The following is a 15,780-nucleotide window of genomic DNA, read 5'->3' as shown; positions in this document are numbered from 1 at the left end:
TGAGGGAATTCTCTGGTCAGCCGCAAACTATTTAGTCAACATCTGTCAAACATCATCCTAAACCAGTCAGACATCTTTGTCTCTCGCATTGACCGGGAATGAGATGTGCAGAGTCACTATAGTGTCTATGATCAATTTATAGCCTATACTTCTCAAGTGTGTGATATAAAAAGTACTCTATCGCTCACGGACATGGAACTGATTCAGCTTGATTGTGTCCCTGGTCAAATTAACAACAATTTCACTTATCCCTGATGTTCGCAGTTTATAAATTACATCTTTCGTTATCTTCACACCAGGATATCACCACCAGATAATAGAGTTTTCCTGTTAGCACATTTTTTGGAGTTCATTCTGTGACTGTTTCGTCTCCTGGGAAAGACTTTAATACTAAATAAAATAGACAAGTAGTAAATAAACCAAGAATGAATGGTAATTAGGAAGCTCCTTATGAAACTTCTGATACAACTCAAAACTTTAACATGTCTGGTAAAAATAGCTGAAGAGCACAGAGAGAGCCTTGAAATAGTGACTCAAACTCACAAGCTAAAAAAAAAAAAAAAAAAAAAAGTGAGCTCAGCCCACTGACTGCAGGGAAGAAAACACTCTTTCCATTACTCTCTCACTAACTTCCTCTCGTCTTTGCCTTTTGCTCATGGCAATATTGATTGAGCATCTGAAGGTGAATAGCAGCTCCATAGATCACACAAGCCAACAAGGCACAGTGGAACTGTTACATGGTGAGTCGTCTGCCTCCTGTAAACCTCCACATCCAGCCTGTCTGATCAACCACACAATTGCCTGAAGCAGATCTGATGGTGTGACGAGACAAATAGACGGTTGTCAGTGCTTTCTCGGCCGGCAGAGCCATTTTTGTCATGATGAGTATAGTGAACGTCACTGCAAAACAATTCAGTATTGTGACATTCTTTAAAGTGTGCCAAAATATTTGTTTAACAGTTGCTGTACGATTAGGAGGAAGAGTATCATGAAGAGCAAAGAGGAGTTAAAATTCTCTTGTACTGCTTTTGAACGTGGCATGGCATCTTTTCTGACGCGCAGCACTCTAAAAAAGGTAGTGTTTTTATTAGCATGGTAAATTATATTAAACATGAATTCATCAAAGATGCATCAAACTGACCTAAAGTGACAGTAAAAACAGCACGTGAATTCATCAGTTTCTCCCGACATACATGCTAGTAAGTGGCTGGTGAACTGGAAGAATAATAGAGTAAACTTTATAGTTACTTAGGCCCATTATGTGTGTCTGATATCAATAAATGTCGGCAAATTATATTTAAAGGTGCCCTAGATTCAAAAATTGAATTTATCTTGGCATAGTCAAATAACAAGAGTTCAGTACATGGAAATGACATACAGTGAGTCTCAAAATCCATTGTTTCCTCCTTCTTATGTAAATCTCATTTGTTTAAAAGACCTCTGAAGAACAGGCGAATCTCAACATAACACCGAGTGTTACGTAACAGTCGGGATCATTAATATGTACGCCCCCAATATTTGCATATGCCAGCTCATGTTCAATGCATTACACAAGGGCAGCCAGTAACGTCTGGAGCAGCACAGCTGAATCATCAGACTAGGTAACGTTAAGCAAGCAAGGACAATAGCAAAAAATGGCAGATGGAGCAATAATAACTGACATGATTCATGATAGCATGATATTTTTAGTGATATTTGTAAATTGTCTTTCTAAATGTTTCGTTAGCATGTTGCTAATGTACTGTTAAATGTGGTTAAAGTTACCATTGTTTTTTACTGTATTCACGGAGACAAGAGCCGTCGCTATTTTCATTTTTTAAACACTTGCAGTCTGTATAATGCATAGACACAACTTCATTCTTTATAAATCTCTCCAACAGTGTAGCATTAGCCATTAGCCATGGAGCACAGCCTCAAACTCATTCAGAATCAAATGTAAACATCAAAATAAACACTGTATTTACGCGATTAGACATGCTGCATGACAAACACTTTGTAAAGATCCATTTTGAGGGTTATATTAGCTGTGTGAACTTTTTTTATGTTGTTTAAGGCAAGCGCGAGCTCTTGGGGCGTGGAGCACGAGATTTAAAGGGCCACACACCCTGAATCGGCTCATTTCTAATTATGCCCCAAAATAGGCAGTTAAAAAAATGAATAAAAAAACATCTATGGGGTATTTTGAGCTGAAACTTCACAGACACATTCAGTGGACACCTTAGACTTATATTACATCTTTTTTAAAAAAAGTTCTAGGGCACCTTTAAATGGATTGTTATTGCTGCTTCCACTGATGTCTGACATCAGTGTGTATTTTATAAACTCTAAATCTATTGTTTTACTGGTGCTTATGTGTATTTAAATGTCTGAAACCTTTAAAAAAAAACATTATGTGGCTGAAAACACTGCATGGTTGTGACATAGTGCTGAGCGCGTCCGTCTCGCAGCCAAAACGCGAATACACAGTTTGAATCTGGCAGCTTTGTGACGTCGCTGAACCTTCTAAATCCCATATGTGGGAACGTACGCCCAGAGGCACAGAAATACAAATCCCATATGTGGGACCGTGCCACTCAAAAAAACTGGAGTAATGATGCAGAAAATTCAGCTTTGTCATAAAAAAATAAATCACATATATTCAAATAGTCATAATATTTTACAATATTACTGTTTTGTGTATTTACGATCAAATAAATGCAGCCTTGGTAAGCATGTAATGGTCTGGGGGTATGTTCCTTTAAGACCCATGTTTGGGGTTTCCCCCAGGAGCCCTGCTGTTCACACAGAGTTGGATATAGGCTGATATATGCTGCACCATTCTGCATTCTTTTATGCATTTCCCTCTAAATAGATTTGTTCAAGGTAACCTGTGTCGAGTGTTTCCTTACAACACACAGTAGGTTACAAGCAGAAGAGACTTCTTTCAAAAACATTGAAATCTTATCAACCCCAAACTTTTGAAAGGTATAGTGTATACAGTATTTAATAATATTCATATGGAAATATCAAGATACTCATACTTGAAAACCAAAAAAAAAAAAGAAGTAAAATCAAACCAACCTGAGTGAATTTTATGTTTGGACCTGCATGGAGTCAGTAATCTCCACAGTTCCAAAAGCTGGTAACACTTTAGAAAACTTCAAAAGCTTACAATGACTTCAGTCATTACTAGGGAGTTATCAAGCTTTTCACTTTAAATACTGATCCAAATAATTAGTAATTGCCTGGGTTTTGATAATACGTGAGTCATTACTCGTAAGGATTACTCATAAGGATTTGGTAATACTTGAGTCATTACAAAGTATTACCATGATCTTCACTTTAGAATTAATTATACATTATGCATTATTCTCATTAATTATGAACCTGAATATAGTAGTTCTTAGTAGTCCTCTAAGAGGTATGAAAAAATAGTAATTATTGATTAGCTAATAGTGAATAGGTTGTTTGCAATCACGTGGTACCGGTGGAGGGCAAGCCGTGAAAATTAGAATGGAAGAGATGGAGAAAAGTCCTTTCTGTGCTGGTTTAGAAAGGTATAAACAGAAAATCACAACATACGTTGGACGTGATCTTTATGTTATGAAGATGAGCGACTTTTCCACTGAATTGAAAGACTTGATTGCCATCGAGGAGGTAGATATAGAGAATGTGAAGCTGCCGTCACGCCGCGTTCAGTTCTAGTTTGGTTTGTTTATATTGCGCTGCCTTTCTGCTAGTGAAGTTAGGGCAGTATTTTGATTTTCTGTCGTGATTGTGAAAAATGACGCCATGTAGGTCATTTATGCTGAATCGAGAATTGCAACAGGAGCTCACATCATCGTTCAAAGAAAAAACTGGACAGTGTAATACAATTGTTGCCTTTTCTACGTGTAAAAACACACTAAGGGAAGCAGATTGAGGAGGTGACGGGGAGACGCCGTATATCAAATCTAATAATGTCACTGATTTAACCCACTCCCTATTACTCAATAAAATAATCACATATCTTAGTGTTTTTGAAAGTGTTGTCTTTGTTGTTGAATCGACTTCTGTCAGCTTGTTAAACATGTATTTATTTGGACATTTTCTACCATATGATGGCTGAAGCAGCAGCGCGTGACACTGTTCTCATGGTAACCAGATCAACATTGTGAACGGAATACTACAAAACTGAAGTGAAAACACCAAATTATCATTAAATGGGATAAAATCAGCTTCTCTTCCCTGCAAACGATATCATGAAGAATGTGGATATTTAACCAAGTCAAAAACAAATAAGGTAAGCAGGTATCCATATTCATTTCAGTATCAGCAGACGCAAAGCGCTATTAAAGGCGACAACTTTTAAAGATAAAAAACTATATAAGTTATAAAAAACTGTATAAGTTACGTAAACGATATACAGTAAACACCTTCTGGGTTCTCGATTTTATCGATTTGAGCAACCATAAACGACGCAAAACATACGAATTTCGAGTTTGTGATAGGATTCCTATATAGAAAAATCACTCCCTGCCCTCCAGACTCATTCGCGCTGCTGCTGTGACGTCATGTGCAAACAACCTATTACCTCATTCAACTAAGCGCTATTACTTACTAATTCATTAATCAAAATTTCTTGTTAGTTAATAGTGTTAATAATGCATTACTCATTTGTTCTTGCGCAGTTATTCATCAATGACAGTACAGTATTCTAATCTAAAGTGCTACCCAAAAGCTTACTGTGAAACAATGAGTGCTTTTACATGCACTCATAATGTGATCATAATGGGATTTTGACAATATTGTGTTAATTTGTTAAACTTTACCTCACGTAAGTGCAATACTTTGATTAAAGTAATGAGATTAAGCTCATAATCGTAGTAAGCATAATCGCATTAAACTAGGTGGTGTCAATAAAAAGGCATATAGAAACACCTTAATCGACTATGTTTACATCTGCACCAATAATATGATTATTTCCAATAATCAGAGCAGGACTTAATCACTGTAAGATGTTTACATGACACAAACAAACCTCTTTCCTCACATTTAAATGTAATTTTCATTATTCTGATTATTTGTTAAGAAGTGCGATTATTTTTACCACTTGTTTATTGCGCTTAAAATGGGCATCCGTTACATAGTTTAATGCAAGTATGTTTACTACAGCTTAATCGTATTAGTTTGATCCAAGTATTGCGTTTACATGAGGTAAAATTCAATCGCAATATTGCCAAAATCCCATTATAATAGCATTATGAGGGTGCATGTAAACACACTCAAAGTAGGAATGATGACAGAAAATGTGCACCACTATGTACAGAATGTTGTCACAGCTCTGTTTCCCTCGCATGCTCTGCTGGTGAGCAATGGAGAGCAAATGTCACTTAGCATAATGAAAAAAGACCCTGCTCAGCTGCCAGTGAACTGCCTTTCTCTACCTGTCATGAGAGCTTGCTGAAACGGCGCTGAATTGCAACCTTTGCAAAAAAAAAGCCCAGGCAATAAAAGAGTCTGTCAAGGTCAGAGAGAGACTGACAATGCTTGAAGGAAAGCAGGAAAAGTGAGACAGGCAGAGGCAGAGAGATAGACAGGAAGAGAGAGAGAGAGAGAGAGAGAGAGAGAGAGAGACGGGGGGGGAGTTATGTCATGTCATGTAAAACCCTCCTCCCACAGTGGGAGTATAATTAACTTTCACACACTTGCCCTGAGGTGGCAACTCAAAATGTGAAGCTTTTCCCTTCACGTTTCTCCCAGGGGCCGCTGTGTGCTAAAACAAGCCTTTTATACAATAATCTATTTTTAAACTATAGTTTTAACATGAGTGCACTACAATGAAAATTATTGTTTGAATTCCATATTCGATCTAAATACTGTGCACAAAAGTAAGCTTAATTGAAGCTAAAGTCTTTCGTTCACTTATTCGCTATTCTCTAGTGCACTACACAGGAAAGTAGTGAAAAAAATAGTATGTTCACACTCTATAAATACATATTGTGTCTCTTGTTTATTTTTTTATTTTATTTTTTTTTTTTATAATGATCATAAATTATAGGAGAATTAAAAACAAGAATCAACACATAGAAAATCTTACAACATTTTGGGCTATTTTTATCCCCAATCAAACATTTCCGCATCCAAAGAACAGAGACTCCATGATCAGATCCACTTAGGGAGCAAATTTGGGCTGAGAGCTTGATTAAACGGTTCAGGTGCATTCGATTAGAGATCATTTTACAGCAAGATGGATCTCCAGGAGCATAATTTAGTAACACTGATCAAAAATGACGAGAAAACTGTTCTGATTTTGTGTGGAAGGTCACGCCTCAAACAAGTATTCCATTGTCTATAATAAGCTGCAATCAGTGCCTACTTCATGTATTCAAATAAATAAATAAAATCAGAAATAAATTTGTTGAGTGGCAAAAACTAATAGTAAACAGTAATTGTGTGTGTTAAACATAAAAGGAATACACACACTTAGTCAAACTGCAAATTCAAAGAATTTTTTTTACCGAGGATATGAACAATACAATCTATTGGTTTTAATCAATGTTTTCCAAATACACACATATACAGTACATGCTTGTTTCTAAGCCATATTCATGTGAATATCTAAAGATAGTATATCTTGTAAATGTTTTTGTTTATCAAGTTCATTGGGGTTACAATCGAGATTGTCTCTAGGTAATCTATAGCAGTGTACCTGCTACGGGTTTTAAACTGATATTGATTCATGTTTTTATCAGCAGATGTGTAGCATTAAGCAGGCTGTGTAGTTTCTGACCCATTAATTGAACTCTATGTACTACATAAGACAACATCTGTTGCTAGCTCTGAAGAATTAGAATTAAAAATTAAAAACATCCAGCATAACATGTGTGTGTAATTGCTAAAATGCTGGAATTTCCCCCCCTTCAAATTCAAAATGCCATTTTACTGTCCACCATCTGACAAAGTCATTTCAACAATATAAAAGTTTATATAAAAAAATCTGACTAACCATTTCAACAGCCTGTTTTTTGTATTTTCTCACTTTACTGAGACTTTGTGTATTTTCCCCCACAAATGTTCTCCAACAAACCACTACTAGAGTGCTGTACCTTAAAGGGTTAATTCACCCAAAAGTGATGTCGTTCCACACCCATAAGACCTTCGTTCATCTTCAGAACACAAATTTAGATATTTTTGATAAAATCCGATGGCTCAGTGAGACCTGTATTGAGAGCAAAGCCACTGAACCTCTCAAGGTCCATAAAGGTACTAAAAACATATTTAAAACAGTTCACGTGACTATAGTGGTTCTACCCTAATATTATAAAGTGACGAGAATACTTTTTGAAAAAATAAAAAATAAAAAACAAAATAACGAATTTTCAATAATATCTCGTGATGGTCGATTTCAAAACACTGCTTCTGAGCTTTATGAATCTTTTGTTTCGAATAAGTGATTCGGATCTCCTATCAAACAGCTAAACTGCTTAAGTCACGTGACTTTGGCGTGCCAAACCACTGATTCGATTTGTAAAGCTCAGAAGCAGTGTTTTGAAATCAGCCCATATAGATATTGTTGAAAAGTCTTTATTTAGTTTTTTTGGCGCACAAAAAGTATTCTCGTCGCTTTATAATATTAAGGTTGAACCACTGAACTCACATGAACTGATTTAAATATGTTTTTAGTACCTTTATGGACCTTGAGAGGTTCAGTGGCTTTGCTCTCAATAGAGGCCTCACTGAGCCATTGGATTTTAACAAAAATATCTTAATTTGTGTTCTGAAAATGAACGAAGGTCTTACGGGTGTGGAACGGCATGAGGGTGAGTAATTAATGACAGAATTTTCATTTTTGGTTGAACTAACCCTTTAAATGTAGTCAAGTGCAGTTCCTGTGCTCAAAATTCTTTTGAATTTGATAATTCACTGTGAAAGTCAATTGCAATGAATGCACATTCCTTTCATTACTGTGAGCTTGTTACACAAAGCTGTGTCCCGCTGCATGATCTTTAGAAAAGCAGACTCACATAATCAAACAATTATGTTCCATTAAACTAAACACTTCAATGTCATTTCATTCTATCCAATAACCTACACTGAAAACACCTCTGCGTTGCTGCAATTAATTAGTAGCACTTTTTAAATCTCTCAGTTCAAAATGTCTAACTTTTCACACTTGTAACACAACTAGGCATTTGTTCAAAATCTGCTATTGTACTTTTGTCATGTTATAGATTCAAAACATAATATTAATATTTTCAATTTGTACAGTACTTAAAACCATACACTTTTATATTGTAGTTAACATTAAACTTAAATTTTAATGTTTACAAGTATCATTTTTCCAACTGATCTTCATGGTTTGTCAACAAATCCATTGGTATACCTATAGACATTCAGTTCTCTTTTGAGGGAACTCAACGCTGTGTCAGTTGCTGATGCTATGAGGATGCGTCCTCAATCGGACGTCTTGTGTAAAATCACGCTAATCATTGGTGGACACAGTGTGTAACACGGTGTGCCCCAGCGGATAAAAAGGTGTCATCAGATTTGTATTGCCTGAAGGAAGAGGGCAGGCATTGGTGAGCACTTCCAGGTTCAACGCCGACTCATTATTGGCCGGCTCCTGCTTCAGCATCACACATGCATCATGCTGCTCACGTCGCCCGATACTGAGTCGGCGTTCTGACGTAGAACCAGGAAGCGCTGAATGTAAACAGTGTATGACAATGACAGAAGAGAAGATATTGTTGAATAAAGTCATTATTTTTGTTTTGTTTTTGCGCACAAAAAGTATTCTCGTCGCTTCATAAAATTAAGGTTGAACCACTGCAGTCACGTCGACTATTTTAACAATGTCTTTAGTGCCTTTCTGGATCTTGAAAATGGTGCTTAAATTGCTGTCTATGGAGGAGTCATATTCTGCTCAGATTTCATCAAAAATATCTTCATTTGTGTTCTGAAGATGAACGAAGCTCTTACGGGTGTGGAACGACATGAGGGTGACTAATTAATGACAGAATTTTCATTTTTTGCATGAACTAACCCTTTAAAGAGCATGATAGTAAGAACTAATGAATGACTTTGTGGGCAAGAAGCCCATTAGAGAGGTCAGAAAGATGGGCAAGTACATGTTTGACAATTCTAACAGTATAATTTACAGTACTGACAGTATACTCTAATCTACTGGCAGAATGGATGCAAAACCTCATAGTGGTGTCATTAGATATTACAAAACATTATGGATTTTATGTCAGTTTGTTTGGGTAATGCAAGAGGATTTTGTAATGTGATGACATTGATTTGAAATATGTATCTTGCATTATTTGCTATTGATTTAACTAGTGTCCACCTCTTTAACCTCTCTGCCAGGCCTCATTTCCACAAGCTAATTGATTGGTTCATCTGCCATGCAGTCTGTCCTGTTCTGTGTTGACAAAATGCGAATGTTGAAAAGAGTAACACATTCTGCATATGGTGATCAGTGGTGGCAATTCAAATTAATTGGCATCACTGTAATGAAAATTCATTTAATTCATTAAAGTTTTATGTGCTTGATACTTTACAAACAGACATAGAAAAATCAGAAAAAAAAGATTTGTTGATTAACTAATAAGATTTCATTTTTATTGAGAAGCCCTGCAATTAACATTGCCAAAGTAAACAAAAATCATTATGGTAAATGTTAGATGTGAAGGAGAATGATATAAAAGGTAGGAACAAATTTGGAAGGTAGGAAAGCGGAAAGACAGACAAAAAGGAAAGCAGGCTGACAGGAATGAAAACGGAAGGAATGAAGGTTAATATAAAGAAAGAAAGAAAGAAAGAAAGAAAGAAAGAAAGAAAGAAAGAAAGAAAGAAAGAAAGAAAGAAAGAAAGAAAGAAAGAAAAACTACACCGTCTACAGGGAGCTTTTAGAATCTGGTATTTGTCTCTAAATAATACTGCAACACTTTTGTCTCTCTCATTACAGCTAGCACAAACAAACACACACACGTGCGCACACGCGCACACACACACACACACACACACACACACACACACACACACACACACACGCGCGCACACACACACACACGCGCGCACACACACACACTGGAAAGATATGGTCGGTACACTAACATTGGCAGAACAATTAGTGAGCTTGTTAGCAATGGTGAAACATAACTTGGTAGCCTGCAAGAGATCAAAAACTGCCCAACATGCAGCACAACACACACAGGCCAATTTGGCAGACGCGCACACTCTCCCTCCCTCTTTCCCACACACATGAAGACACACATGAAGAATTTAAAAGCTTGTTATGTACTGTAGCTCTCAGCTGTCGGCTCGGTTATGACGCTCAGGCTGCTGCTGTTCCTATCAAGTAGTGCCAGATGTATACATTCATCCAAAACATTATTTCCACATGTCACAGGCCCGGAAATATCCCGAAAAGACCTGCCATTGTTCAAGTCCAACAACATCGGCTTGATAAGAGATACTTATAGAAGACTAGGTCTTCTATACAACAGATATATATATATATATATATATATATACAAAACAGCTTGTGCTGTCGTAAACAGGAGCAGACGGAGCCTTCCAGATGGGACAAGCATGAAAGAGTGATTCAATGTGAGATGCTTGACACTTACTGGTGGTGTTGTATCGGACCCCGAGGAATGTCTCCGGACAGGGGCGGGACACCACTTCTCCTGCACTGCTCCTGGGCCAGCATGTCCCAATGCCATCAATCGAAGTATTACAAAACAAACCTGAAAGACACGAGGAGGAAAAGAAAGAAGGAAGGCTTTGAGATTGAAACATTAGGGCCCAGTTTCGCAGACAGGGCTTAGCCTAAAACAGGATTAGGCCTTAGTTCAATTAGGGAATTTAAGTATCTTTTATAAACGTTCACTAGAAAAACACATTACTGGTGTGCATCTTGACACAAAACAATGGCACTGACATATTTTAACCCTCTGGAGTCTGAGGCTGATTTGGGGCCTGGAGAAGTTTTGACATGCCCTGACATTTGTGCTTTTTTCAGTTGTTCATAAACATATTAATGACAAATGTGTCATTACACTGTATTCAGCACAAACTAGGCTACAATAATATGTGAGGAACATGTATGTACATGTTTGTGTTTTTGAAGGAATAACGTTTATGCGTGGTTATTGAAAAAACTAAAAATTAAGTCACTGAAATAAGGCCAAAAATATATATTAAATCTGTGTTTACAAGACTTCTGGGTATTGGAGGTTGTAGGCTAGAGTTTTTGCTTCAAAATTATGTAAAAATTATAATGCCTACTTGTTCATATAAAACAATATATTGATTTAGTTTTTGTAAGACACTTTTTGTCAACAAACACAGTATGCGTGGAGGCGTGAATCATCATGAATAATGGGTCATTTACACCTGAGAAGACAAAAGAATCGCATAAAGAACCTCTAATGGTGCTGCATATTAATGAGGCCTTTCAGTCAGGTAGGCTGTGAAAAAAACCTCTGTAATCATGTCTCAGCTCAATTTAAAATAATGGTATTCTATTATATTCTTTAAAATATAATGTATTTCTGTGATGCAAAGAGTCTGAATATAGGTTTTTAGTTTAAAAGCATTCACATTTGGAGAAATATTGATGGATTCTCATATGTTTATGTCAATTTTCTATACAGAGGAGTTATATTTATTCAATATTTATTATCATCACTATGCGCGCTGGTGTTTTCAATTCATACTTGCAGCTGGAGGGCGCTCTGTACACCTTTAGTCCACAAATTATTCTAAAGAAGAAGAGGACATTTCAGGAATGGTGTTTTTAATTCATACTTGCAGCCGGAGGGCGCTCTCTGTGCACATTTAGTCCACAAATTATTCTAAAGAAGAAGAGGACATATCAGGAACTAACGGCATGTCTTCCAGAGCTCGCGAACCATGGCTTTTACATACAGATAAACACTTTTCAAGACAATAAATATACGATTGAGACGATGTATGCATGTATTGCCTCTGAATTTGCCTCTGAATAGCGCTGGCTCCGTGGGCGTGGCCGCATTAGCGGGTAATGAGCTGAAATACGGACTTCTGACGTGTCTCTTTTCATACAGATTACATTATCACAGAATTTTTGTTTTCGATTTGACTTACACAATTTAAAACCTGACATTTCAACGTTTTTTTAGACATAAGTCTAATTTTTTTGTGATTAGTATTCACTAAGTTATAGTTCATTTTCTGAGAACTATCAGATTAAACTTTGTTCAGAGGGAGAGGACAGATCATACATAATTTTAGTTTTCTTTATTTTGCATAAAGCACAACATTTTGTTTTTACTCTGAGTGTATACAAATAAAAGAAGATATTGTATAGTTTCAATTGATATATTACTTGTTGTCTCATATGACAAATTGTCTCTATGACAAAAAATGACGGAGTATTTTAAGTCTGTTTTGCTGCAATGTGTAAAAAAACCTGAAAACGCGACGGCGCGTTTTCAGACCTCAGGGAGTTAAGATATTGCGAGTTACATTCAGTTAAAACAGCTCAAACATGTATTTTAGTCTGGGACTAGCTTTAAGCCTTGTCTGTGAAACCGGGGGTAGGTGTTATATTATGTAACATATGACCATACATATTTGAGCTTGTTTTTTAGTCAGGGCAGGGCCTTAACCACCATCGACAATGAGAAGGACTACTCCATTACACAGCATTCATATGTTGTTAGGATGACTTAAAGGTTTAAAAGTTACATTTTTAGTCTGGTCTGCCTTTAGCAGTCAATGCACTAAGCGGAGATCATTTAACACTGGTAATTGTCAATGTGGTATCTTGGCAACGATCGAATCTCACAATTGCTAAAGAAACATTATTCTTTAGAAACATTCAGAGGCTTTGGCATAAGCACTTAAGTCCATTAGCAGTGATGGCTGCATGGGAGACACGTGGGATTCTTGAGGATGGTTTAATTTGAATATCTTTTTATCCATCTTTATCTCTGTGGCTTTTTTCTATGTGTTTGTGTTAGCTGCAGGGCACACTTGTATCATCAAAAGTCTTTCTTCTTTCTTTCAGGCCTCTTTTCCAGAATTTAGAGTTTTTCTACACATTGTTCTTTTAATCAAAACGGATCTCTGGGACCCAGCGGAGATTAAAAAGTGTTTTTTAAGAGTCCTTAATCCTCCCTGAAGACTTTCGCATATATGTCTTAATCCACTGCATTCGGGATAAATTTTTCGCAGAAAGAAAATACATTTGGCCAAAAGAGGATCTAAAAATCATCTGTTTGACCAACCAATGGCAGACATACATACAGTAATTTGTGTTTGGGAAACCTGTTTTAAAGCAGGCCAGTTTATTTTTCCAGTTCTATCTGGTTATGCTATTGACTTTCACCTTTCAAATTCTGAATTCACTATTTGTTATTTATTATTAAAAACAGAATCCTTATATTGCATGATATCATGGCCAAATTTATTGTAGCATCTGAAGTAATTTCACATGCTCAATGCCTACAGTAAATGTTTTTTGAAAACTGATTGTAAGACAGTGTTTCTGTTTCTGTTTACAGATTGTAAAGACCTGAGGTGTAAACTGACCTGTAGAGTTGGTGGGACTAGACGTCTGGTTCCATAGGATGAAAGTGCGAGCTGGGGAAAGAAAAGAGAAGAAAAAAACAACAACAATTAATTTCATAGATGTATAGTATGGGGTCATGTCTTTTCCTGATATATGACTTTTAAATGTTTTTTAAATTTAAATTAAATGTATTTTTAAACATTCAAATAAATACAGTACATACACACATACACCTATTTTTAAAAATAAAAATACATTTTTAAATAAAATAGAAATAGCGGCATGAAAAAGTAAAATAAATGTTAAATGTCACTTTTCCTGTGCAGAAATTTAAGTTTAGTGCAGAGCTTCTTATACACAATATCTTATAGGTTTAATGACTTGCAACACCTTATATTGCTCGTTAACTGGTGGATGATGACGATCCTTGCTAAAAGGATGACATTTACAAACACTCCCACATTCTCTTGTTCTTTCATCTCAACGCAAACTGCCTTCAGATTTAATTTACAGCATATATTTCTTGGTTTCTCACTGACAAAGGATCAAAGCCTGCAGATGTACAACAGGGTACACAAAAAGTTGATCTAGCAGATAGGGCTTTTTGTAATCTAATCTAATCTAATCTAATTATAATATAATATGGTGAGTATTATTTTTACGTTATTCTTTCTGCTGGTTACATCATTTAACCAGTAGGTGGCAACAAGTGAGTATTTACGAGTGAGTCATTGAATCATTTACAGTTGATTCATTCTAGAACTGCATACAAATATACTCCTCGTACTACTTTTATCATAAATTCATATGGCAGAAATACTAAGAGTAGTATGTTAGTATGTGGTTCCAAATTCATCATAATTGTTTCAGAAATGACTCTCTTTATAAGTGAGTCATTGTCTCATTCACTCAACTGATTCATTCAAAAACACAGATTTACATATTTGGATCACTGGCAGTATTTCTTGTGTGATATTGCTTATTTAATCATGCCCCATCTAAATTCAGGTAAGATAGGTGTGCGCGATATATTGTCTACAATAATATCGTAATTGTTGTTTTAACAATGTGCAATCTGACATTATCGAGTATGTCCCTCACTTTGCAAAAACTAAACAAAGACACGCCTAGAGAGGGCATACATACACTGCGGGTTGTAGCCTTTTTGATTTAGGTTAGAGTTAGACTACTGCAAATGCGAATTTAGAGTACACGCTCTCACTGGGTGATTTACTCTATTAAAATGCTGTAAAAATGAGTATTTGTCATTCAGGCTTTATTTATATTATATGATATAGTTAAGCAATCACAAAAAGAGTGCTGTGTTTTGTTTTTTGTTTTTGTTTTTCAAAATACGACTCGAAATGTGATATTAATTTTATACAACAGTTACGTGTAAAACAATTAAGTGACTGACATTTTAGACACAATATTGCCTGTTTTGCTCTATTTCACGGAAATAGTTTCAAACAAAGCCACATCAGAACTGTTTTGCGTCACTAAGCAACACACAGCGGTGATTTGTTACTGAATGAATCAGTCCATTTGAATCAGTCCAGTCCAGCTGAATTAATTAGTTTCGTTTACTGACATGCTGCCACCTACAGGCAGGTTTAGTTTCATATTTAAAATATCTTTTCAATTTTAAAATCATTCATGTTTTATTTTTAAAACATCAGAACATTATTTATGCATTTGTAACTGCAGGTTAAATACATTTATGTCATCTCTGAGCTGCATTAAACAGTCACATGCCACTTTAGATGCAGTTTCTGTGTTTCCTCTGCATTGCAAAGACGGATTATGTTGATACCGATTTCATTTGGTTGGTAACAGCCCTATAGTGTCTTCTAATTGAATTTATTGATTAAATGTAATCATAGGTATCGACAAACTCCACCAAAAATATCAAGATATTATTTTTTGTCAATATCACATACCCTAGCCTGACGTGGTCATACTCAATTCTAGTCAGAATATGAGTCTCTGATACTGCTCCATTGGGCTTTGATTATGGGGGCGTATTTCAACCGATCCAGGAAAGACCTCAATTGGATAGACCTACAACCAATCAGAGCTACAGAGTAAGTGAGGTATGTTGAGCGACGCATAGCTGTCAACAGAACTCTTCTTAGCGACCATCGGGGCCAGCTGATAAATCAAACTTTTGCCGAATCCCGTAGGAAGGACGGCCAAGACATCTTTCCCATCGACAAATGCCTTGATCGCGGTCCTCTGTTCCTCTTTTAAAATGA

General features: G+C 36.2%; 1 protein-coding gene across 1 annotated transcript in view; it reads right to left on the bottom strand.

Annotated features, from left to right (window-relative positions):
* crhr1 (corticotropin releasing hormone receptor 1) overlaps window positions 1-15,478 on the bottom strand; it is a 96,253-nt gene extending 80,775 nt beyond the window's left edge. The window contains exons 1-2 of the mRNA XM_048197343.1: window positions 13,546-15,478; window positions 10,596-10,715 (exon numbers count right to left, since the gene is read on the bottom strand). Of these exons, the coding sequence (XP_048053300.1) occupies window positions 10,596-10,715; window positions 13,546-13,663 (238 nt within the window). The 5' untranslated portion in view covers window positions 13,664-15,478. The remainder of the gene's footprint in view (window positions 1-10,595; window positions 10,716-13,545) is intronic.
* Between the last annotated feature and the right edge of the window lie 302 nt (window positions 15,479-15,780).

This window comes from Megalobrama amblycephala, linkage group LG1, assembly GCF_018812025.1.
Source record: "Megalobrama amblycephala isolate DHTTF-2021 linkage group LG1, ASM1881202v1, whole genome shotgun sequence".
Lineage (NCBI taxonomy): Eukaryota > Metazoa > Chordata > Actinopteri > Cypriniformes > Xenocyprididae > Megalobrama > Megalobrama amblycephala.
Note: the sequence above shows the minus strand (reverse complement) of the source record. Positions and strands in the feature narration are given on the sequence as shown.